Here is a 25,791-nt window from a genome sequence, read left to right as displayed (position 1 = left end):
GTTTATGAGCTTGTCCATTGTACCTTAGCATCAAGCTAGCGGGATTAGAGCTCAACCTTCATACTACATAACACAGGATTTTCCCTTAATATTGTGGCGCACCGACATTTCCATTACCACCACACCTTGGAAATATATAAAAAAAGTTTAACTTGAAAACAAATTAAAGTAATACAACTTATTTGTAGCCCCCAGAAGATATCAAACAAAGTCCAACGCTATTTTAACTTCCTCATTCTCCGCCAATCATGTTTCAGGCACAGACGTATGTTTGCAAACATGGGAAAAAACTAACATCAAATCCAAGCCACACGAACATAAAACTTAACACCAGCTGGTCGTTACAGTATGAATTCTTATGTATAGCCTATTTGCGCACTATTTACAAGTGATGTACTGAAAACTCAACCACGGAAAAAAAAACTGATTACCAAAAACCATGCCGCCGAAACCGTATGCAAACAAATCGCACGCCATTGTCTGGAGCATTGTCAGCATGTTTGCAATGTTGACGTAATTATAATATATCCCAGATATATCCGTGGACAGCGATCTACAAAATGTGCAAATATTAAGAGGGCAGTGGTGGCTTTTGAAAAGGAAAAGTCCAACTGAAGCAACAGCACAAAGCAAGTGTGACGTGATGCTCGCTGCCGCTCGCCTTTCGTCAGGGACTTTAGAGGGACAGAAGTAGAGTTCTAAACCAGACTACATACTAGATTTGTTGCTTTTTGTTTGTAATAAGAAAAAAAACTCTGGACACTTGAACAAATCTCAACAAAGTACATTGTGCAATAAGCAGCAGCAATATAAAATATGGCAAAATGATAAACAATATGTTAATACTAAGCAATAATGAAAATATTTGTTTTTAAATGTATACATTGATTCTTTTTTAAGGAAACAAATATCATCATAGCAAATTGTGCAAATTACTCAACGTCATGGTGACCACACTCATAACCACGGCCCTGACCACGCCCTCACTGCCAGAGGTTTCTTGGCAGTCTAGGGGAAACTCTGCAACAGTATGTTTTTTTTTCATTTTATTCCAAACTAAATTATTAATGTAACATAATTTCTACATGTATGTGCACTTCATGTGCTTAGTTTTACAATTACTTTGTTGTGGAGAATAGCAACAAAACACCAAGTTATTTTTTTTTAAACTCTAATTCAAAAGACCGTTTACATATTTGGCAAACGAAATTGGAAAATTCAAGGAGTGTAGAATATAGAGTCGCCTGTGTTACCTTTTACAATAAGCAGCAGCAATTAAAATTGCATTGAAAAAAAAAATGCATGCGCACACTAGGGATTTACGGTATACCGGTTTAGTATAGTATCGCGATACTAATGAATCATTTTCGGTACGATACAGTCTCTGAAACGTACCGGTCCCGCATCCCCCCGCGCCCACATTGAAGTCACGTCGTGACATTGCTGGTTTACGAGAAGAGGAGCATGTTCAGCACACACAATCACAGAGTACTACAAGCAGACAGTGTGCAGACAGAAAAGGGAGAACGGACGCATTTTGGCTTAATAACTAACGATAAAGGTGAAGTTATAACACTGAAACGCCCTCAGGAAGAGGTGCTTTAAGACATGGCTAGCTAGCTAGCGGCTAACGGCCATCTGCCGTCGGCAGTGTTTTAGCTACTTCTAAATCACTAATCCTCACCTCCATGGCGACAAATAAAGTACGTTTCTTACAAGTATCATCCCTGCAGGACGAGAAATAGTTAAACATGCTTCACTTCACACCGTAGCTCACCAGCATCAAAATGTAAACAAACCCCATTGGTGGATCGACACCTAACATCCACTGTAATGATATCAAGTACAAGCACGTATCGAGTCGATACTACTATGATTACGTCGGTATTTTTTGGCATCACAACATCTTCTTTTGTTTAAAAAAAAATTTATATTATGTTTATAAACTCAGGAAATATGTCCCTGGACACACGAGGACTTTGAATATGACCAATGTATGATCCTGTAACTACTTGGTATCGGATTGATACCCAAATTTGTGGAATCATCCAAAACTAATGTCAAGTATCAAACAACAGAGGAATAAGTGATTATTACATTTTAACAGAAGTGTAGACATGTTGAAACAGGAAGTAAGCAGATAATAACAGTAAATGAACAAATAGATTAATAAATAATTTTCTACCACTTGTCCTTAATAATGTTGACAAAATAATAGAATATTAGTATCGTTACAACACTAGCGCACACACAGAGTACTTACAAGCAGACACGGTGTGTAGACAGAAAAGGGAAAATAAACTAATTTTGGATTAAAAACTAACGATAAAGGTGAAGCTACAACACTGAAAGGTCGCTCAACAAGAGGTGCTTTAAAACATAGCTAGCGGCTAACATCCTTCTGCAGTCTGCAGTGTTTTAGTGATTTTTACATCACTAATCATCTCTGTGGCAACAAATAAAGTAATAGCTAAAGATGGTTCACTAAACTTTGTTGGAGGGTACAATAGTTCATCGTTAACAAGCCGGTGCTCCTCAGTGTTAAATGCCATGGGCGGATCTACACCTGACATCCTCTGTAATGATACCAAGGAGAAGAGCATATCTAGTCGATGCTACAGTGATTACAATATTATTTATTATCACCAAATCTGTTTTCCTTTTGAAATGTACATTATGTTTTTGAACTCAAGAAATATGTCCCTGGACACATGAGGACTTTAATAAATATGACCAATGTATAACCCTGTAACTACTTGGTATCAAGTCGATACCCAAATTTGTGGTATCATCCAAAACTAATGTAAAGCATCCACACAACAGAAGACAATGTGTTTATTACATTTTAACAGAAGTGTAGATTGAACATGTTAAAACAAAAAATCAGAGTAAATGAGCAAGTAGATCAATAATCCATTTTCCACCGCTCTTCCATCATAATTTTGACAAAATAATAAAATGACAAATGACAATATGTTACTGCATACGTCAGCAACCAAATTATGAGTCTTTGTTTGCTTACTACTAAAAGACAAGTTGTTAGTGTGTTCACAATTTTATTTAAGACCAAAATTGTTCTTTGATCGCAAAAAGAAACAAATGTTAAATGTACCATAATTTTTTGGTTCAAATAAAGCCTATAGTGACATTTTTTATGGTCCCCTTTATTTAGAATAATATCGAAATATATTTTGCTACCGGAACCAAATATTGTTATCGGGACAACCCTAACACATACCGTATTTTTCTGACTATAAGTCGCTCCGGAGTATACGTCGCACCAGCCGAAAATGCACAATAAAGAAGGAAAAAAACATATATACGTCGCACTAGAGTATAAGTCGCATTTTTGGGGGAAATGTATTTGATAAAATCCAACACCAAGAATAGACATTTGGAAAGGCAATTTAAAATAAATAAAGAATAGTGAACAACAGGCTGAATAAGTGTACGCCATATGACGCACAAATAACCAACTGAGAACGTGCCTGGTATGTTAAAGCAACACATCATGGCAAGAGTCATTCAAATAACTATAACATATAGAACATGCTATACGTTTACCAAACAATCTGTCACTCCCGATCGCTAAATCCCATGAAATCTTCCTCTCCGGTGTCGCCTCTGGTATGTCCTTTCTTTCTGCTGCTCGATTGCCGTTCTCTGCTGCATATTTCACTACGTCCAGCTTGTAATCTGCAGTATATGATTTCCTTTTCGGTGCCATTTTTATTCAGTCCTTCTCAGTTTTTATAAGTTACCGCCAATGTTGATGTGATCCATTTTAATAGCTATGGCAGTAGCATATAGCATATAGCATCCCACTACCCACAATGCACTTCTGCCATGACCCTCCCCCGCCGAATTCTTATTGGTTGACGTGTGAGTGACGATTGCTGACGTGTGTGTGACGATTGCTGTCATTTGCTTCATCTCTTACGCAAATGAGATAAATTATATCATTTGATATTTTACGGTAATGTGTTAATAATTTCACACACAAGTCGCTCCGGAGTATACGTCGCACCCACGGCCAAACTATGAAAAAAACTGCGATTTATAATCCGAAAAATACGGTACATATTAGGGGTGTAAAAATGTAACTTAGCCTTTTCTTGGTTTAACTCCTATCTTACTGACAAGATGCAGTGCGTCTCCCATAATGTGAACTCTGCGTATGTTATGGTAACGTGCAGAGTTTTGGTTCTTGGCCCTGCACTCTTCAGCATCTACATGCTGCCGCTAGGTGACCTCATACGCAAACACGGTGTTAGCTTTCACTGTTATGCTGATGACACACAACGCTACATGGCCCTAAAGCTGACCAACACGCCAGATTGTAGTCACCTGGAGGCGTGTCAAAATGAAGTTAAACAATGGATGTCCAGTAACTTTTTGCATTTTAACGCTAAGAAAATGGAAATGCTCATCGGTCCTGCTTGACACCGGCCCCTAATTAATAACACCACTTTAACATTTGACAAGAAAATAATTACACAAAACGACTTGGTAAAGAACATCGGTATTATCTTCGACCCAACTCTCATTTGAATCACACATTAAGAGTGTTACTAAAACAGCCTTCTTTCATCTCCTTAATATCGCTAAAATGTGTCCCATTTTGTCTATCTCTGACGATGAGATCATTATTCATGCATTTATTACGTCTCGATTACTGTAACATTATTTTCAGGTCTCCCTATGTCTAGCATTAAAAGATGCTGCTAGACTTTACCTACTCTGTGGCCTAGTGGTTAGAGTGTCCGCCCTGAGATCGGTAGGTTGTGAGTTCAAACCCTGGTCGAGTCATACCAAAGACTATAAAAATGGGACCCATTACCTCCCTGCTTGGCACTCAGCATCAAGGGTTGGAATTGGGGGTTAAATAACCAAAAATGATTCCCGGGCGCAGCACCGCTGCTGCCCACTGCTCCCCTAACCTCCCAGGGGGTGAACAAGGGGATGGGTCAAATCCAGAGGACAAATTTCACCACACCTGTGTGTGTGACAATCATTGGTACTTTAACTTTAACTTTTTTGACAAGAACAAGAAAGTTTGATCATATTACACCTAGGGGTGTAACGGTACACAAAAATTCGGTTTAGAGGTCACGGTTCAGTTCATTTTTGGTACAGTAAGAAAACAACAAAATATAAATTTTTGGGTTATTTATTTACCAAATTTGCAAAATCTTCCACCAAAAATATTTTTCTTAGTGGAATATTTGATGTGAAGTAATCGGAACCTTGGATAGGTCAATAATTCATAATAACATTGATTTTGATTCAATATTATGTTTTGAGCAATGACAGTTTGAAAGAAAAAAAAACAGCTTTGTTTTATTAGTCAACATTGCAACTTTTTCTAAATTACATTTAACCTTTAAGCTTTTTTATTTCACTTTTGTTATGTTTTTGTTTATTTTAATAGTATTTTTAGAATGTGCCGTGGGCCTTTAAAACATTAGCTGTGGGCCGCAAATGGCCTCCGAGGCACACTTTTGACACCTCTGCTATAGATAATAAAAAATGTAATCTGATAAATCTATGGATAAAAAGCAGAGCCTGGCGACGCATGCGCGTTTATCATAACTCTCTCGCTCTCTGCCCATCCCTCACGAATGCTGCAGCGCGCACAATTTGTTTTGTTTTTAACCCCTTCTTAACCCTGAACGTACATTGAAAATACACGCAACCCTAACTCAAAATGCCCAGACATTTGAGGCATTTAAGAAACTCCGCCCTGACTTCTCCGCAAAAGAGGACATGTCCGGTGAAAAGAGGACGTATGGTCAGTCTATCGTAGCCAGTTAGCTGACAGCATGCCGTGTGTTGTGCCTCGGTGTGTGTTGTGCCTCGGTGTGCATTGTTTACACAACGTACGTTACGCTACTTAATATGTCCGTGTGGAAACTCGTTCGGTGCACCTCCGAACCGTACCGAAACGTTTCAATACAAATACACGTACCGTTACACCCCTAATTACACCTATAGTGGCTCACCTGCACTGGCTTCCTGTGTACTGAAGATGCTACTTTAAGCTTTTACTACTTACGTATAAAATACTAAACGGTCTAAACCCATCACATCTTGCTGATTGTATTGTACCATATGTCCCGGCCAGAAATCTGCATTCAAAGATCTCTGGCTTATTAGTGATTCCCAGAGCCCAAAATTTTTTTAATGACTTGTCTCCATTTAAGATGATCCCCTGCTGGCCTCTCAATGGACTGGACTTTCACATTACGTTGGGACCCGGGGTGGACTACTCCTTATGCATCAGTCAGTGACGTCTCTGCGCCCCGACGTGTCTACATGCAAGAGGATCCCCTGCTGGCCCCACTATGGACTGTACTCTCACATTATTAATCGTATCCACTTTGCATCTATTGCACCTGTCACCCAGGGGGGGTGACAAGTGCCACATCTGTGGTCCCTTCCAAGGTTTCTCGTTGTTCCCATTGGGTTGAGTTTTTTCTTGCCCTGATGTGAGATCTGGGCCAAGGATGTCGATGTGGCTTGTGCAGCCGCAGCCCTTTGAGGCAATTGTGATTAACGGCTATATAAGTAAATTTTGATTGATTGACTTGAAGTACCTCCCTGAAAGCGAAGTGAGCTTGCAGACCTCCCTACACTATGGAGTGTAAGGAGAAAAATTACTAGAAACACAAAAAAAAGCCCCAAATTGTAAGTAATAAGCATAATTAATGATTTCCATAACTACACCTGTGGTTTTTGTCAGGCTTCAAACCTATACTACTGCATGTAAGTATTGGCTTCAAAACACAAATAAACACATTTTACACACCGCAAGCTGACGTGCCAGCACTTGCATATTTCACCCAAAAACGTCTTTGAAACGGTCTTTTTAAGTCAGGTGAAAAAAAAGTGCACAATCAAAGAAAACCAGCAACGCCAGGGTTTCCCGCAGCGCTTAGCTGTTAAGGCGGCCGCCTTAACAACAAAGAGCCACCGCCTAAACTAACGTCTTAACAAGCTGCTCCGCTTACTTCTGCCTCTGCCTCTGTCAGTACGTCTCTGCAGCACCCAGCATTGTCCCACCCACAGAACCATCTGATTGGTTACACGCCGAACGGTAACAGCCAATCAGCAGTGCGTACTCAGAGCGCATGTAACAGCCAATCAGCAGTGCGTATTCAGAGCGCATGGAGTCAGTGCTTCTGCGGTGGGGTTAGCAGATAGGTGTTTAGCAGGTGAGCATAAGGCAGCGGACTCTCCCCAAATTATAATAAACACCTCCCAGTCAACTACTAGTAACATCACTATGAACCCGTTGACGTTCTAGAAACATAAGCGGCAGTTCAGCTCGCTCGCAGTCCTTGAGGTGAAGGCTAATTAGCTTTTAGCGTAACGTTAGCTCATTTTGCGGTGTGTGTGCGTGTGTGTGTGTGTTACGGACAGAAAAGCCCTGTCTGAGAGAAAGACAAGCATTATTGACCTATAGTTAACTAAGTTATTTAATTTTACCTTTTTCTGTGTTGATTGAGCTGTGTTGAAGCAGCAAAAAAGGACATTATGTTAAATGAAGAGTTTCCTGAAGCTGTCTCTGATAGTTGATATAATAATGTAACTGTATCATTAAGCCTACATGAACTCCATGGTGTTCAGGGATGAATAGTCTCTCCTATTGCTATTGTACTATTTTTTTCAGCTATAATTACATTAATCATTAGTAATGTAGCAGCCAATTTTGAATGGCAGGAATATGTTTAACAATTATGCGGCAAAAGCGTTGCTACGAAAAGTAGCACCACTGCTAATGTGTGGTATAGGGCTGGGCGATATGGCTTTTTTAAATATCTCAATATTTTTAGGCCATATCGCGATACACGATATATATCTCGATGTTTTGCCTTAGCCTTGAATGAACACTTGATACATATAATCACAGCAGTATGATGATTCTATGTGTCTACATTAAAACATTCTTGTTCATACTGCATTAATATATGCTCATTTTAAACTTTCATGCAGAGAGGGAAATCACAACTAAGTCAATTTAGCAAAACTGTATTTATTAAACAGTTTTTAAGCAGTGGCACAAACATTCATGTCATTTCCAAAACAGGAAGTGCAAGATTGTCAGAGACATTTTAAAACAAGCTATTAGTGCACTTTTGTGCATGATGTCACTAAGATGACGTTTCAAAACACTAAATTAAAGTGCACTTTTTGTACAGAACTCCACTACAATAGTTTAAAACATGATGTCACACAAGATATTTCAATAAGTGTCACATAAAAATGATCTGCATATCAAATAGTATATGTCCTACGGTGTTGTGGAAATAGTTGCTTCGGCATTTAGTTGGTGTGGCACCGAACGGAGATGTTGACATGTAAAGACATATTCCCGCTTGAAGCCAAACCACCGTCAGATGATGGACCCCGTGCTGTTTTTCTTAATTAATTATTCCTCCATTTGTTACCAGATTCGCACCTTCTTTCTCTCGTATTACCACTCAAACCACACCATTAGCTGTTAGCATCACAGCTAACGTTACCATGTCGCTACCTGTCTGCTCCGCAGGAGCGTATGACGTTGCACACGTGACAGTATGTGACGTATGTAAGAAGGTGCGCTTCTTTTAAGTCTCTGTGAGAAGGAGAGACAAGAAAGAGTGAGAAACGCATGCAGTTTAATGCCCCGCAGCTAAAAGCAACTGCGTGAGAACGTACACTCGAATATCACGATATAGTCATTTTCTATATCGCACAGAGACAAACCCGCGATATATCGAGTATATCGATATATCGCCCAGCCCTAGTGTAGCATCATTTGAAAAGTCACCCGCTAGAGAATGAAGAGTGCTTGTAACTCCACATGTCAACATCTCGGCCGGTGCCACACCCACAAAATGCCCAAGCAACCATTTCCACATCAACACCGTATGAAACAAATAGTCAACAACTGAAGGAGATAACGTCCGCAGGAACCTACCACATAGCGAAGGACATACACTATTTGATTTCCTATTATGCAGCTAATTTTTATTTGACAGTTATTGAAATATATTGTGTGACAACATGCACAAAACTATTGTAGTGGCGTTCTGTACAAAAAGTGCACTTTAATTTAGTGTTGTTTTGACATCATGCGCAAAAATGCACTAATAGCTTGTTTTAAAACAGGGGTTTCAAACGCGTGGCCCGTGGGCCAATTGCGGTCCGCGAGACGTTATTTTGCGCCCCCCCCACCTTAATATGAGTTTAATATTAGTGCGGCCCGTGAGTTTTAAATGAATGGCGCTTGATAGTGTTGTGTGCGGAACTGAAGGAATCTACCAATCACGGTGTGGTGTAAGGCACTCGACAATATCGAGGGTGTGCCGTGATGGCACTGCTCTAGAGACTGCCACCGCATCATCTTTTACTCGATACTAACAGCATGCCGGGCCAGACACATGTTGTATGAGGCTTCTGCTGACACACGCAAGTTATTGCAAGACATACATGTCACACTGAGGGTGGTCATATTTTATTATTTTTTTAAACACTGTTACAAATATGCGCCACACTGTGAACCCACAGCAAACAAGAATGACAAACACATTTCGGGAGAACATCCGCACCTAAACACAACAAACACACCAGAACAAATACCCAGAATCCTTTGCAGCACTAACTCTTCCGGGCTACAAAACACCCCCGCTACCCCCAACCCCGCCCACCTCAACCCCCCAGCCCCCCACACACACACCCCAACCCCCCCCCCCCCCCCCCCCCATCTCCCGAATTCGGAGGTCTCAAGGTTGGCAAGTATGCATCGATGTCACTTGCGTGATCCAAGCAGAGAAACATTTTGCCGCTTTTCCACTACACCCGCACACGCTCTTCCTCCCTCCCTCCCTTGCTCGCCCGCCTGCTCGCTCCCGCCCCCGTTGTAAACAGTCTTGGCGGGGAACACAAGCGGTCCGGTAGCTTCCAAAGCACTCCGCCGAAGGACCGAGCGACAATACAAAACTGTGGTGCACTGGACCCCAGCGCTGATACTCCGACAGAGAGTCGCTGGGCAAATCAGACGTGTAACACGTTAGTCGTGATGTTAGCCCGTTCGGGGCTAATTGTGCTACCATAACTGTAAACTCCACGGCGAGCCCCTCCCACGTTGGCTCCAGACAGACGATTTTTGATGCAATGTTTCTTTATTGAGCACAGGGGCACCCCGACGTGTCTTATTTCATTTCATTTTTATTTATCTCCTTCATTGATGTGCATCTTTGATCGATAGACACTTATACCTCAATTATTCATTTATACATTTACACACCAATGCCTGAGAATCAGCAGGATGAAGAAAAATCTTATATTTTTCTGCCCCCTTCAACACAATACGTAGTCTTACTTAATTATATCATATACAACAATTACATCCAAATATAACGAAAACAAACAAAAAAACACAAGTGCAAAACTTCATGATGTACAAACCGAACAAAAAACAAAACAAAAGTAGTAATATACACCTCACGAGATGATACAAAACAAATACAAAACCAGGCAAAAAATAAGTAAAATAATAAATATAAAGCAAAATGTAAACACTTATGGCTGTCCATATGATCTTATTGTTCTGTCTTTATATATTTTTTCAATTGGAATATATTTTTACAATCTTTTATCTCATTGTTAAGAGAATTCCATAGTTTAACACCCACCACTGATATGCACATTTGTTTTAAAGTTGTCCTTGAATACTGATGTTGGAAATGACCTTTTCTTCTATGCTCTTCATTCTCAGAAGTGATGACAAACATTTTTTGTAAATTTGCTGGTAATGTTTTACTTTTAGCCTTAAACATGACACATAATGTATGTAACTTTACTAGCTCCTGTAATTTCAATAAACCCGAATTAATAAATGTTAGTGTGTTCTAAGTAATCTACTTTATGAATAATCCTTATAGCTCTTTTCTGTAGTTGATACAGAGAAAGTTGCGGTGCACAAGGAATACAATTTGAAATGTCATTATACAACTAGACATGCTGAGGAGTATGCAAAATACCAGGAAGATGAGAGAGTGAACCGGGTTGCAAATTTTAAAACCAGTCTACTGAGGCAACAAGACTTCGTCAACAAAGCAAGCAAAAAGAGCTATGCAGCAGTCAAAGCTAGCTACATGTTGAGTGAGATGGTTGCTAGGGCGGGAAAGCCATTCAAAGAAGGTGAATTCATTAAAAAGTGCATGTTAGATTTTGTTTTAAGAAATCTAATCTTTCCTGTGATAAAATGGCAACCAAGGTAATCAAAAAGGTCAACCAACGAACGAGATTTCTCTACAGAATCTCTTCTCTGGTCAACAAAAGCACCGTGAAGATTCTCCAAAGTGGGCTGGCTCAGGGTGGAGGACAGAGTAAAACAACTTGCACTGAGCCTAGTCTATAAAATCTGCTACACCTCCATGATACCGAAGTACAATGTCAAACTACTTCCTTAACGTAAATGACCGCCATAACCACAACACCAGGGGGAGCTCCACTAACCACGTTAAACCCAGATTCTGATCTAACAAAGGTCTTAACTCATTCTCCTTCTATGCCCCATCAATATGGAATGCACTCCCAACAGGTGTAAAAGAAAGTGCATCTCTATCCTCCTTCAAAACCGCACTAAAAGAACACCCCCAGGCAACTTCAACCCTAGACTAACACCCTCCCCCACCACATCCCACCTCAACCCTAGACTAACACCCTCCCCCCTCCACATCACACCTCCCCGGATTGTAAATAATCAAATGTATATACTTTTTCTTATGCTTTCTGAACTCACTATGTTCACTGCTCGCTGTACATATCCTACGAAGTCAGACCTACACTGTTTCAATGTCCATTTCTCAGATGATGCAATTGTTGATGACTGAAGTGCTGATATCAACCAAACCTATGGTACGCTGATCAGCTGTTAGCATATTTCCTCAATCAAACATGGCGAAAGTCACCGCAGTAGCAAACAGTAGGAAAGCAATGATGCTTGGTATAATCCTGCACGGAACAATCCACCTTTATTGATCGTGATCCTGAGTGTGTGTCTGTGAATGTGTGTGAGATTTTGTACGTTTGCGTGTGCTTGTGTCCGTGACAACCATCTCCTTCCACCGTCTCAAAAGTCAGTCTCCTCACAATGTAATTAATGTTCAATCGCATTGTGCCTCGTCCCCTCACACAGCTGGAAGTGCAGCCCAGAAGAACAAAATAGATATGACTAACCGTAGCATATAAATTGAAACATTTGGAAGGAGCACCGATTTTGTTTTCACTCTCTTCTGCAGCTCACTGGTAATCCTGCCCTGAATGAGGACTTGCAAGCACGCAGAGAACGTCTGTATTGGTCAGGACTTGGAGAATCAACATACCCAGTAATTTAATCGGAAAATGCTTTTTTATATTGCAATATTTTTTTAAACAGACTGTGTCTAAAAAGATTCCACTCCTTTGATCTAACATGTACTAAAAAAACCTGCAGACACGTTGAGTTACATGTTTGTGGATACATTTTCTTCCTGATAATCATTAAACTTGTTTTGTGGTGATAAACATTTTACAGTGCCTCAAATTTAAACTGCACTTTAATGTATTTTCATTCAAAATAAGATACTGAATTTGAGTTTAAAAAACTACACTATTTGGGTCACCGCTTGCTTGCAGTTTGCTAAGCACTGATAAATACAAGTAATTAAAGAATACAAATTTGTCTTTTAAAAGTGATGTTTAGTAAATGTTGACCTGAAATAAAAGTCTTATAGTATTCATTACAGCAATTATACGGTTAACTGCAGATTGTTTGTGATGACAAGCAAAAAAAACAAAATAACGAAAAAGCAAAACTGTAGCCCTAAAACCGAGGTACGGACCGTAGCGTGGGTTACATGTACGTTGCACCTTTAGTAAACACAAATATAAATATGAACAACATGACAGTTGTCAGCTGTTTGCATATATTACCTCAATCAAACATGGTGGAAATGTTTGTTACAAGATATAGTAAACTAGGGATGTGGCACTTGGTATAGTCCTGCACGAAACAATTCGCTGTACAAATAATAAAAAAATGTGTGATATTCATCGAAATCTGATAGGTATGAAAAAAACGTCTTTTACTGACCAGTTCCTTCAATGAAGATCTAGTTTCATTCATGTCGGATTGAGTGCGTGACCTAGGAGGAGCAGCCTTGCTCCCCTCTGTGCATGGTGCAGGTGGGATAGGGTGGGATGGGGGGGAATACACACTGCTCTCAGCACGAGTGATCCATCATTTGGTTAAGGTTTAAAATGTATTTCAAACATGCTATACAGATGGGCGAAAATTTTACTCTAGTTTTATCAAATTTGGGTGGATTTATTTTAGGAACAAAATGCGATAGAAGGGTTAAAATCCCTTTTCGCACAAAAGGTCTATTTTTAGTCACATTTGCAAGTAAATTGGTCACAGACTCCATTTGATAAATGTGAAAAAAAAGGAGGCAGCACACGAGTGGAACAAAGGTAAACATCAAATATTATTTATTTACTTTATTACATGTAGTAAAAGTAGTCAGTGACACTCCATTTGTGTAGTTATTAGCCTCAACCGAGTGAACAGAATGCTTTAGCCGATGTGTTCGTGTTGTCGGTGTGAGATAAACAGTGACATTTTTATTTATATATTGTTATTTACAGCCGAAATGGACAATAAGAAATCGCCTGACCCTCCTGAATTCTTCATTTACAGACTTTGTATTTAAATTACTTAATTTTTAGTAAAAGAACTGTGACCTAATATTGTCTATTACCATGATATCAGTATAGAAATATACTAAACCACTCGTACATACGTCAGCCTGATTTGTATAAACTACCCTGAACTGTGAAATGCGGTGAAAACAACAAACCGCACTTCTATAGGAACCTATAGATCGAAGAATCAGAGGTTCCAGGAACCAAAGGCTCCTGAACCTTCGATGGAAAAGGGCCTAATGGTTACTTAAGTGCTTAAATTTGGTCTCAAAATAAAGCTGACAATAATATTTATCGGTAATAATTTGTGCAACAATATATCGTCCAGCCTAGATCTAGTAAGTCCTTCAGTTTATTTTTTTCTACATATTGGTAGGGATGATGTTTATTAAGAAATTATCGAGTTCGAGCCCATTATCGAATCCTCTTATCGAATCCAGATAGGTCGTTGTGTGTGCACTGAGTTCCAAAAGCCATATACTGTATGTTATATGACTGGGCCGGCACGCTGTTTATATGGAGGAAAAGTGGACGTGACTGAGGACAGCATGCGGCCGTTATAGGGTGAAGGTTTCAGGTGAGAGAGGACGCTAAAGGCACGCCCCCAGTGAGCATATAGTGCTGCTCTGTGCGTTGTAAATAAAATAATTGCCTACAAACACATCACCAACATGGACGAGGTGCAGTTCACTTTCGACATCCCGGTGAAGCACACTGTGGAGAAGAATGGGACCAGCACGGTAGAGAATCGATACACACAACGGGGCAAGAGAAGTCGGCTTTTACTGTTGTGCTGGCTTGCTATGCTATTGGACAACGAGACTGACTTTGAAAATGAGGAGAGGGAATCTGGTGTGTTTGATGGAGAACTTACCCAGCTGTTCATTTCGGACACAGAAGATGAGGACTTTGATCGATTTGTGGATGAGGATTGATCAAAAAAATAATGTGAGTACATTGATAAATACTTCAATAAAGTACAACCGAACTCAGCTTTGTTCCTGCTGCCTTTTTAAAACATCGTCCATGCATGATTATGTATGTTTAACCATACCTGCGCCCAAAAATACGCTGCGCCTTATTTATGCGTTAAATACAGAAATAGCACCCGTAACTGACATGTTCTCGTTTGCAAAACTGGCAAAGATTCTCGAATCGATTCCTGTGGATGACGACAATAGGTATGGGCGATATGTCCTAGAAACTATATAACAATATATATCCCAGCCTCTGGCGATAACGACATATCACCTTATATTTGGCATATTAATTTTCAATAGCCTGTTAACGAGCTGGTCCATTGTACTTTAGCATTAAGCTAGCGGCATTACAGCAAACCATCATTCTGTATAATTGTTAGAGGTGGGGGCTTTTAATGGCTGTTTAGTAGAGGAGACATGGACATCAACGTGGATCTACGAGTACTTTATTTTTCAACTCACATGTAAGCAAATACACCACAGCGTAAATTCCATTCCTTTAACAATCGATATTTCTTCGAAATTAAAATGTATATTCATATATTACGTATAGCCTATTAATTACATATAGCCTATTATTTGCGCACTATTGACTTAAAATAGATTTTGCTAACCGAAACATCAAAATGCATTATCACAAGACGACGATAGTATTAAAAACTTTATCACCGGCCAAATTTATATCATTCATATCACGCATTAGCTCAGTAGATCACAGCACAGGATTTCCCCCAGGTGGCCAAGGTACCTGTGGTGGTGGGAGGCGTGGCTAGAGGCATGGTCAACATGACACAATCATATAATTTGCACAACAATATATCTAGGATATATTACAGTACGTCTCCATCAATCCTGTTTGTATTGCTTATGTCATAACAACATCGGGTTTCGGAAGCCCATTTTTTTTTACTACCGTACATTTAAAAACAAATATGTGTTAATTAGTTAACATTTTTTCGTTTCGTTCTATTTTGTAATTGTTGCTGCTTATTTTACAATGTACTTTGTAAGATTTTCAAGTTTCTAGAGAATTCTCCAATTCTTTGTGACTTTTTCTTGATTAAAAACAACAAGCAACAAATCTAACATATTTTTCTGGTGTTATCGAAGACTGAACTTGTGTTTAGAGACTCTTTACTTCTGTCGCTCCTGGAATGCGACAAACAGCCAGAGCTGCACCGAGGCTGACGTCTGACTTGCTTCGCACTGCAGTGAGCTTTTCTCTCTTTAAATGCTGCCAGTCTTAATATTTGCACATTCTGTAGATCTCAGACATGTGATATGAACTTAATGAAAAAGACTACAAATAAAAATAAGCCGGGGATCTGGGGGCCGCAGGTGGGGGGACAAGGGGAGAAAACCCCCGATGCTCCTGGTTTTTCAGCAATTGAACATGCAAAAATTTGCAAAAAGAAGCACCATTTAAAGGTTGTTCAGTGTTTAAAGAATTGAAAACTTATGAAAAGAGTTACATAAATACATACCCCATTTATCCAAATTAATCACTATGTATGTTTCAGTCACTATGTTATTTAGTAAGTACAGTAATTACAACTTGTGTTCACATCTACAGGAACCACATGGGTTATCCTACTCTATACAGTATTTACAACCTTACTAAGATTCACTTCACAGCCACAGATGGTTCATTTAGTTATTTACATTTACACATTACTTTGGTTCATTCACACATTACTTTGGCAGTTTTGCTTTATTGGCTCTGACATGAGCCTACCTGGCCAATTTCTGAGCAGCTTGCATTTTCTTTTGTTTCTGCTTTAGTGGATTCTGCCTTGGATTTTATAGCCAATTTCTGTCTCTTCGACTCCCTCTCCACTTCTAACTGCTCCAAATGCAAAAATCATAAAGAATACAAACATTGTGTATTCTATTAGCTTACTTTCTTAATATGAATAGCCATTTTTGATTTTAAAGCATGAAATAACAAATATCTTGCAGTCATGCTGTTTGTTTCAAAATGATTCAACTATTCAATGTCAAAATATAAACAGTAGAAATAATTAACAAAATGTCAGCTACTGTCTTGTTCTAAGACACCAATGAAAATTAAATTTAGCATTTAGACAGGCTATACTGTAGCAAAAGTCATCACATCCATCCATTTTCTACCGCGTGTCCCTTTCAGGGTCGCGGGGGGTGCTATAGCCTATCTCAGCTGCATTCGGGCGGTAGGCGGGGTACACCCTGGACAAGTCACCACCTCATCGCTTCACCTCATCAGTTTTTTTATATATAATACGCCCGCTTGAATATTCCCTCTTCTCTTCTCCAACTCTCTCGTCGTCATTTGGGATGTGCGTGTCCGTTGGGATTTCCCTTCCCGGTTCGATGACCCGCTCTATCTTGCCTCTGATTGGCCTGTCCGTAATGTTTTGCCCTAATTTTAACCAATCGTGACTCATCATAGTAAAGTAGCTTCGATTTCTAAGTTAATCATTTTAAATGGAAAACCGTAGTTTTGACCACTGGATTATCAAAAACCGTACTCATTACGGGAAAATCGTAGCTGTTGGCAGGTATGGCAAAGAGACGGATCAATATTTTAACACACTCGTAGGTTGGAAAAAACAAAGAAAAACAGAAAATATGTTTTTATATTTTTACAGGGAGGTAAAAAAAAAGACGGATTTCCGTCTATCGACAGAAAAATCACATGCCTGAGATCTATGTCCTCTGGTATATATCTAGGATATATTACAGTACGTCTACATTGCAGACATGCTGTCTCCACTCCTGGACAATCCCGTGCGTCTTAATCATATCATCGACGGTCAATTTTTTGGGGAGAGGTGAGCCCCGCTCCTCATAGTTTACACATTCACATTGACTCAGCCTTCCCATCACGGAAGAAACAAGGTATTAGTTGGGGGAACTGGTCAGTAAAAAAAAAAAAAAGTTCACCACCTTGACAAACTGCACTGCGCGCTAGTACCTACAAAAGGTCGGAGGGAAAATTTAACAAGTCAATGATGGAAGTGACAAACTTTCCATTCAAATAATACCCTTTTTGTTGGCAAGAACATACAGCCATTGAAGCACAGTCAATCTATTAAGCAGAGGTAACAAACGAGTGCAAGATAAAAAAAAACTGCTATCAGAGCCGACAAACAACCGCTGCTAGCCTGCTAAGCTAACAAAACAGCTCAAATTCAGACTCGCTGACGTCACACGTCACTAGGCAACAGTAAAAGGCGCACACACACAATGCTCTCATATGAGACTTATCTCAACTGCATTATGCCAGATATTTGATTTTTTTTTTTTAAGTAACTTAATTACTTTCCCTAGTAATTTATTCAATTTATTAAAGATTAATTCCATTAGTAATTCATATACTTGTTTGTTTAATCAACATTGTCGACAATAAAATTTGACGCCGCCAATTATATTTGTCGACAATAGTCATGACGTCATCACTCGTGTTTTTTTCTGGGTGAAAGTGGGTCGCACGCAAAAACAACGCCGGTGATAACATGTAAAGTTTGAGGAGATTCCCTCTTTTTCTTGTTTAAAAACAAGAATACCCTGATAATTTTGCAAAGTGGACCTTGTTTTTATGGCAGTACATCTGTGATATGCGAGCATTTAAAGTGGGGGCATAATGTCGGACATTTGGAGGGAAGATGCGGTTTCAACTTTGGTAATAAGAGTGTTAGCTTCTACCTTGCTAACCAGCTAGCAATAATGAGACGAAGTTGTGTGAAAAATAACTATTATTTTAGCCAAAGTCAGCCAGCTAAACTTTGTCTACATCAATTCAAGTATGTTTTAATGCAGTGTCAATTTGCATTGCCGAAAACAAAGGCACTTTAACAAACACGAACCGCGCGGGCACAACCGCTCACAAACACACAAAGAGAGACAGACAGGCACCAATGCAGAGGTATCATAAGAGTAAACATACAATCCATTAAATAGCCAACATTTTAAGAATTATTCAAAAACAATTCTACACATTGAGTCTATTAGAGTGCAAAAACTGCCAAGAGTTTTATTAATCAGTCAATATACCACTGTGCAGCTTTTTAAACATCACAAAATGCTTTTCTTTTTGAGGAAGTTAGATTTTGTGTTTTTCTGTTTGTTTTCCATCTATCCACCCATTTTCTAACGCTTGTCCTTTTCGGGGTCGTAAAGTAGACAATATTTTAGTCGTTTTCATTTGTGTGACAGCTGAATGAGCAGCACAGTAACAATATAATTATTTATGAATGAATTAATCATATTTGTTGTTTGTAAGCACCATGCCTCAACATACTTAAGCTGCATTTAAAAGTTCATGGAAAAATTAGAGCCAATAAATACATGTACTCTTTATTAGCTGATTAGTCAACTAATCATTAGGATAATTGCTGACTAATCGACTATCAAAATAATCGCTAGTAACAAGTAACCATAATACATTACGTTTAAAAGTAATTTTCAGAACACAGCTTGTCACACAGCATCATGAAGCAATTGGCAGGTTGGTGTTCCTGGGTTAAATATTTGTGTGTATGTCCAGGGGCGCCGAAAAGGGGGGGTAAAGGAGACGGATTCTAGGGGCCCATGATGGAGGGGGGCCCAGAGAGGCCCCTAATGATGATGAAATTATAATACAGAAAAAATAATGACACTGTGTTGGGGGCCCTGTAAAGATTCTTTTCATGGGGCCCAAAATCCCTAACGGCGCCCCTGTGTATGTCCTATAATAATGTTTACCTATAAAAACACCATTGTTAAAAGTCAATTATTTTTATGTTGCTGCTAACGTTTAAACATGTCCTCTTAAACCAGGGCACTTTATTTTACATTTTGTTCTTTTATGTTTTTTTTAAAAGAAGATTGGAGATTATATTTGACTTTTCTTATATTATTTTCAAGGCTTTTTTTCTTTCTTATCTCAAAACGCCTCTTAAATGGGGATCCTATTATGCAAAACCTACTTTTTTACTTGTTGGTAATCGTTTTTGTGTATTTGGGATCCCTATCAGTCCCCAAAATTTTAAGTCAGGGCATGTCATGGTCAACGGATATTTCCATTTATGGGTTAGTTTATGGGCCAAACTATATCAGATATGAGTTTGGATCCGTATCACCCAGCCCACGTTCGCAACAGCGCTAGCAGTTAAGGGATGTTTTCTGTGTTTGAGCGTTACAGTAGGCCTTATGATGGCATTGTGTCTGTATGTATGAATGCACATGTGTACCTTGTTTGAGTGTCAATATTGAAATTGTGATATTTAAAAAATTTCATATTGCTACTAAATGTTTCTGTGCTACATGTCGCTTGAAAATTATCTTTTCTCTTCTGCGACTCTCATCGTCATTTGGGATGTCTGTTGTGTTCTCCCTTCCTGGTTCCATGCCCCGCCCTATCTTGCCTCTGTTTGACCTGTCCCTAATGTTTTGCCCCACTTTTAAACAAATCGTGACTCATCATAGTAAACCAACCAATCATGGATGTTCTTATACGTAAACCAACCAATCATTGATCTTTCCCGTATATGTTGTCCCCTGCCCGGTCCGTATATGTTGTCCCCTGTCCTGCTGTGACAACCCGCCACAGCATTTTTATTACCGCCACACCTTGAAAATAAGTCTTTTTTTTCACGTGAAAACAAATTAAAGTAATATAGTATATATATATTGTAGCCCCCAAATGTCTGACACTATTTTTTACTTTTATTACCAATCTTATGATAACAAATGGTACAATTCCAACAGGTTTTATCACCCGTGTATACACTTTTGTCTCCGTGAATATGCGCGCTTCCCCGTCGGACACACATGGTGGCAATGTTCGTGACAACAGCCAATCAGAGTCAACCTTTTCCTGATCCACTTCCGGTTATAAGAAGTAAACAGAATGAGCGTGAGCTTGAAGCTAAACACGCAGTTAAGGGCAGTGAAATAAATGTCAGCTGTGACTTGGAGTTCTTTAATAAAGTTAACTGAACATTTGTTGTGCGTCGGTGCCCTGAGGTTGAAAAATGTGATGTGGAAGATATGTTTAAGGACCTGTAAAAGTACTACCTAGGGCTGGGGGATTCACAGAAAAAAAAGTTAAACCAAATTTTAGACCTTTTAACAGACGGGAAACTGCTACGTAGATTATTATATTTTCCTCCCCTTGTAATTCTCTCTCTAATACACCATTCCCTTCAAATACAGGACTGATTGTGTAGTTGCATGACAGGAAGCCAGGTGTTGCAAAGCATGAAGGCCACCAAAAACCATGGCCGTAGAAGAAGTAGCAGCCAAGCAACACTGTTCCATCCAGTTCGCTACACAGAAGCGTCTTGAAGAAAAACTTAAACACCGAGCCAACAGTACAACGTGAGGTGAGCAGTTTGTACCTAGAATGAATTCTGTGCACCCTTGGCTACAATAAGGATGACGTTAACCAAAGAGTAGAGTCGTAGTTGAGCCATAGTACCACCAAAGTAAATATATGGAGAGCGTGTAAATGCTTTCTGCTGCTGCCAGCATTCACAGCATTAGCAGTTTAGCTGTTACGGTGCAGCCAACCTGCCTTGTTATTAAATACGATACACATTTACAAGTAGCAATGACATGAAGAGCATATGCCTCCTAAAAATTGGAAAATTGTTGTTTACCTTTCAAAATGTCTTCATTATCTCCAAAATAAACACTGCACAACACTCAGAAGTGTAACAATACTTCACTGTGTTATTTGTTCTATGTTGAGTAAAAAGTTTAAATATTTTTCTGTGTTCTTATATTGTTTAATTTGCAGCATTTAATCAGTATGTTATTAAAAACAAATCTATAGTTTTGGTTTTTAGTACAGATGCTTTAAAACTGGCAGGGTAAAAACAAAGTAATTCTTCAAAATCAGTGATATGAAAATAATATTTAATAATGTTTTGCCACATTGCCCAGCCCTATGTCACACCAATATATCTGATGACATTAAAAATGATCTGATAACCATAAGAATATATACAATGCTCCAATGAAGTGAGATTACCACTGTGCTGTTGGTGGGTTACGGTAAGGAAAGCGCACATCTTCTCCTACATGCCTGTCGTAAACCTGCCACAAGCTCATTGTAAACAAACATGGTGTCAAGCGAGTGGGACTTTCACTGTTTTAGAGGAAGACTTTGCGTGCTATTTGCGCCAAATGTTCTTTAAACATTCCACGAGGAGGGAAAAAAACATTGAGCTTCAAAACATTTCAACTTCACCAGATATCTGAAACACGAGCATTGCTACAACGGGGTTTTGAAAGTCTACAAAGCTGCCCTAAAGGCGCGACGTTTGAATAGTGCAAAAAGTTTGCTAGAGACGATCCTAAAGGGTTCTGTGATTTCATCGTGGAAATGATGGTGCTGGACGACCAGCCCTTTGCCATACTTGAAGATACTGCTGCTGGTATATCATTATAATTGTGATCACGGGTTATCACATGCTCAGAAAATACTTCTCCACACACTGAAATCTTTTAACCAACCTTTTTTCTTAATGAGTAAACCAAAGCAGGTGCGCTCAGTTGCTCACACAGCAATGTGTTTGTACAAGTTTAGCTAGCTAGCCACCAGCGCTGCTAATGGCGAGCAAGCAATCAGCACGGTAGCTTGCTTCTTCAGGAAATAGAAATGTGAATCACAATTTTATGATAATTAAAATTTGAAACGATAACACTGACCGTGCAGAGTTTTACCATGGTTTGATCATCAATACCGGTAATTGTTACATACCTAGTCATGACAAATCTACAGGTACAGTTTGTCAAATATACCTTTATTTATTAAGTATTTTACATAAACGTGTACACAATCTTATATTTAAATCTGATCTGAATCTAAATGTTAAAGATATTAGACGCAGTCAACAATTGAGACGTCAAAATCGATTAAGGCAGTGGTCCTGGCCCGCACAGAAACATTAAATAATTTGTAAATGACTAGATTTTCTCTGACATAAATTTCGCCTGTCCCACTAGACACACCAATAAGCTTGTTTAAAGATGTATAATAAAACTCCTCATAGTAAGTTGCCAATTGTTATAACTTTGTGACATGATACAATGCACATTAATGAACACCTATTCATCCATTTCTACCGCTTGTCCCTCTTGGGTTCATGGGGAGTGCTGGAGCCTATCTCAGCAGCATTCGGGTGGAAGGCAAGGTACACTCTAGATAAGTCGCCACATTAATGAACATATAAAATATAAATCTTCTTGCCCAGAAAAGGGTGGAGTGCCATCTCCGGGTTGGGGAGGAGACCCTGCCCCAAGTAGCGGAGTTCAAGTACCTCAAAGTCTAGTTCACGAGTTAGGGAAGAGTGGTTTGTGATATCGACAGACGGATCGGTGCGGCGTCTTCAGTAATGCAGACGCTGTATCGATCAGCTTTGGGTTATGACCGAAAGGACAAGATCACAGGTACAAGCGGACGAAATTAGTTTCCTCTGCCGGGTGGCGGGGCTCTCCCTTTGAGCTAGGGTGAGAAGCTCTATCATCCGGGAGGAGCTCAAAGTAAAGCCGCTGCTCTTCCACATCGAGAGGAGCCAGATGAGATGGTTTGGGCATCTGGTCAGGATACCACCCGAACGCCTCCCAAGGGAGGTGTTTAGGGCATGTCCGACCGGTAGGAGGCCACGGGGAAGACTCAAGACACGTTGGGAAGACTATGTCTCCCGGCTGACCTGGGAACCCCTCGGGAAGAGCTGGAAGAAGTAGCTGGGGACAGGGAAGTCTGGGCTTCCCTGCTTAGGCTGCTGCCCCCTCGACCCGACCTCGGATAAGCGGAAGAAGATGGATGGATAAAATATAAATGTGAGAGATTGTAGCCAAAGGCTGATTTCCCTCTGCAGTCCCCAGCAGGTTGATCTCATTGCACAGAAACAAGCCCAGGGCTCCCACTAATTCAGTGTTATAGTGAGTTTTATTTTTCATGCACTTATTTTTGCTGTATTTATCTGGGACAAGTGGAGAGCCGGTCCCTGAAAATAATGCCTATATTAAACCGGTCCGTGGTGCAAAAAAAGGTTGGGGACCACTGGATTAAGGCAACATTCAATGCTTTCTAGGAGATTAAATCACACTGACGTTTTTATAAGAGGTTCTGCACACAATATCACACACTATAGTGTACTTCACTCATGGACTCATTAAAGTCTAGTACTAACCTCCAAGAATATGTACTTAATACAAGCTCAAATGATGTTAGCAACAAGAAGTCATTTCAACTTTAAAAATGTCCCTGAAACTAACAACTTGCGCACCGTTAATCAAGTGTGAATTCAACAGTTTGCATCATCCATCTAAAATGAAAAACAAAAACAAATCGGCTCATTCTGGCGCAGTTAAACCACTCCACGACAGGCTCAAGTTCTTATTTTCCCCTACAGTGCTTGGCCGCCATTTTCTACTCCGAGCCGTGGAAGACATGTTGAGAATACAACAAAAGAGGAGCGGCCATTTGCACACAGAGCAACCTTTTCCTCACCCGCAACAACTGTCGTTGACGATAAATGAACACAATATGAGTGCGGAACATTAGTAACAGAACTCCGAACGACAACGAGATGTATATTGTGAAGTAACACGGTGGTATTGGAAGCGACATTGTTAGCACAGTTGATTAGCCTTAAGGTGATCTTACGACAGCCTAATACAACTACAGTTCATGTATACTATAGACAAAGTACACGCAATAATCGACTTTAACAGTACAATGACAATACAAGGTAACAAGAAGGCCCTTACCGTATATGTGGAATGCCGACACCACCTTGTAGTATTTTATACAGCTTACTTTCGTATAACAACTGTGGATGCCTGGCTTTCTGGGACTCCAGTTTGACTGCTACCTCCTAAACATAACACACCAAACAGGTGACAGTTACATGTCTGATCATTACATGTCATACGTTAAAGCGTTCGTTTTATACAGCAAGGTTCATGCGTAGGATAATCAAAATACAAACGCAGGACTGAGTAAAGTAACCTTAAAGAATACATGTGTTTGTTAAAATCAACTGTGTTGACAAATAGGGATGGACAAATATTAAGAATATTACCTCTCCATTTGTGACGTTGATGGCCAAATATATGTCACCGAAAGACCCCGATCCAATTTTTCGGACAAGCTTGTATTTCCCACCGACGATAAATTCGGCTTTAGAGCCGCTGCTGCTCGCCATAATATCCACCAGATGACAATCGCCGCAAGATTCACTTCAGGGAATTGTGTTTTATGGGCAGCGGCGAAACATAAAGGTGGCCCCGAGTCAGCTGGCGTTGGTGGCTATCGACCACTGTTAGCTACTTAAAAAAAAAAAAAAACTACGGCTAACGTAATGCGCCGGATGGAAAAAAATATCAGTGCGTTGACTTTTTTTACGCTACCATTCCCAAAAGATGTTCGTTGAAACACGAATTCCTTTAAGAAATACTGTATGACGTGGCAGTAACGACATACAATTCGATGTAAATCTGAAAGATGTTGCGGCCTTGTACGACCAGCCAGTTACAGCTAAATGCTATCGCGAGGATCGTCGCGGGGAGAAACGACCTAAAAAAAACGTATGGCTGAAACGCCAATATAATTACGTTCCTGGCGATATCGCTTTTCTATCCAAACATTTCGGTCCTAAATATCCAATGGACTATCTTCGAGGGTCGCAACCGCTTGCCACAGCGCAACCCATTCACTCCGCCATTTTGTCTTCTCTACCCTTTCTCTCAGCTGTTTACGGTTGGAGACGAATTGCTATGGTGTGATAGCGCATGGGCCCTTCAGGGACTGTCGGAAATATGGACTTTTATCTCACGGTGGCTGTCAATTAGAGTTACTGTAGTTTGTGCACGCATTTTTTAAGATGTATAATTATTTTTGTATTCAAGCATAATTATGCACGACTATAAGGATTGGAATGTTTATATTAACGCAGACGAATGAAATGTGAAGGGAACTTTGCATTGATATTGTACAACTAATCGTGGACATCCACGAATTAAAACTTCAGACTGTAAAAAACAACCATTTAAAAAAATAATATTTACATTACACATATGCGGTTTCAATACAAAAACGAACGCT

General features: G+C 39.7%; 1 protein-coding gene across 5 annotated transcripts in view; it reads right to left on the bottom strand.

Moving 5' to 3' along the window:
* The window catches only part of csnk1a1 (casein kinase 1, alpha 1), a 56,007-nt gene extending 30,524 nt beyond the window's left edge, over nucleotides 1-25,483 (bottom strand). For 3 of the 5 annotated variants that reach the window (XM_061979643.2, XM_061979640.2, XM_061979642.2), the window contains exons 1-2: nucleotides 24,770-25,483; nucleotides 24,456-24,562 (exon numbers count right to left, since the gene is read on the bottom strand). In XM_061979643.2, coding sequence (XP_061835627.1) covers nucleotides 24,456-24,562; nucleotides 24,770-24,892 — 230 coding nt within the window. In that variant the 5' untranslated portion in view covers nucleotides 24,893-25,483. The remainder of the gene's footprint in view (nucleotides 1-24,455; nucleotides 24,563-24,769) is intronic. The other 2 variants (XM_061979641.2, XM_061979644.2) reach the window with 2 other exon arrangements.
* Between the last annotated feature and the right edge of the window lie 308 nt (nucleotides 25,484-25,791).

This window comes from Nerophis lumbriciformis, linkage group LG19, assembly GCF_033978685.3.
Source record: "Nerophis lumbriciformis linkage group LG19, RoL_Nlum_v2.1, whole genome shotgun sequence".
Lineage (NCBI taxonomy): Eukaryota > Metazoa > Chordata > Actinopteri > Syngnathiformes > Syngnathidae > Nerophis > Nerophis lumbriciformis.
The sequence above is the reverse complement of the archived record's forward strand: the minus strand, read 5'-3'. Positions and strand labels throughout refer to the sequence as shown.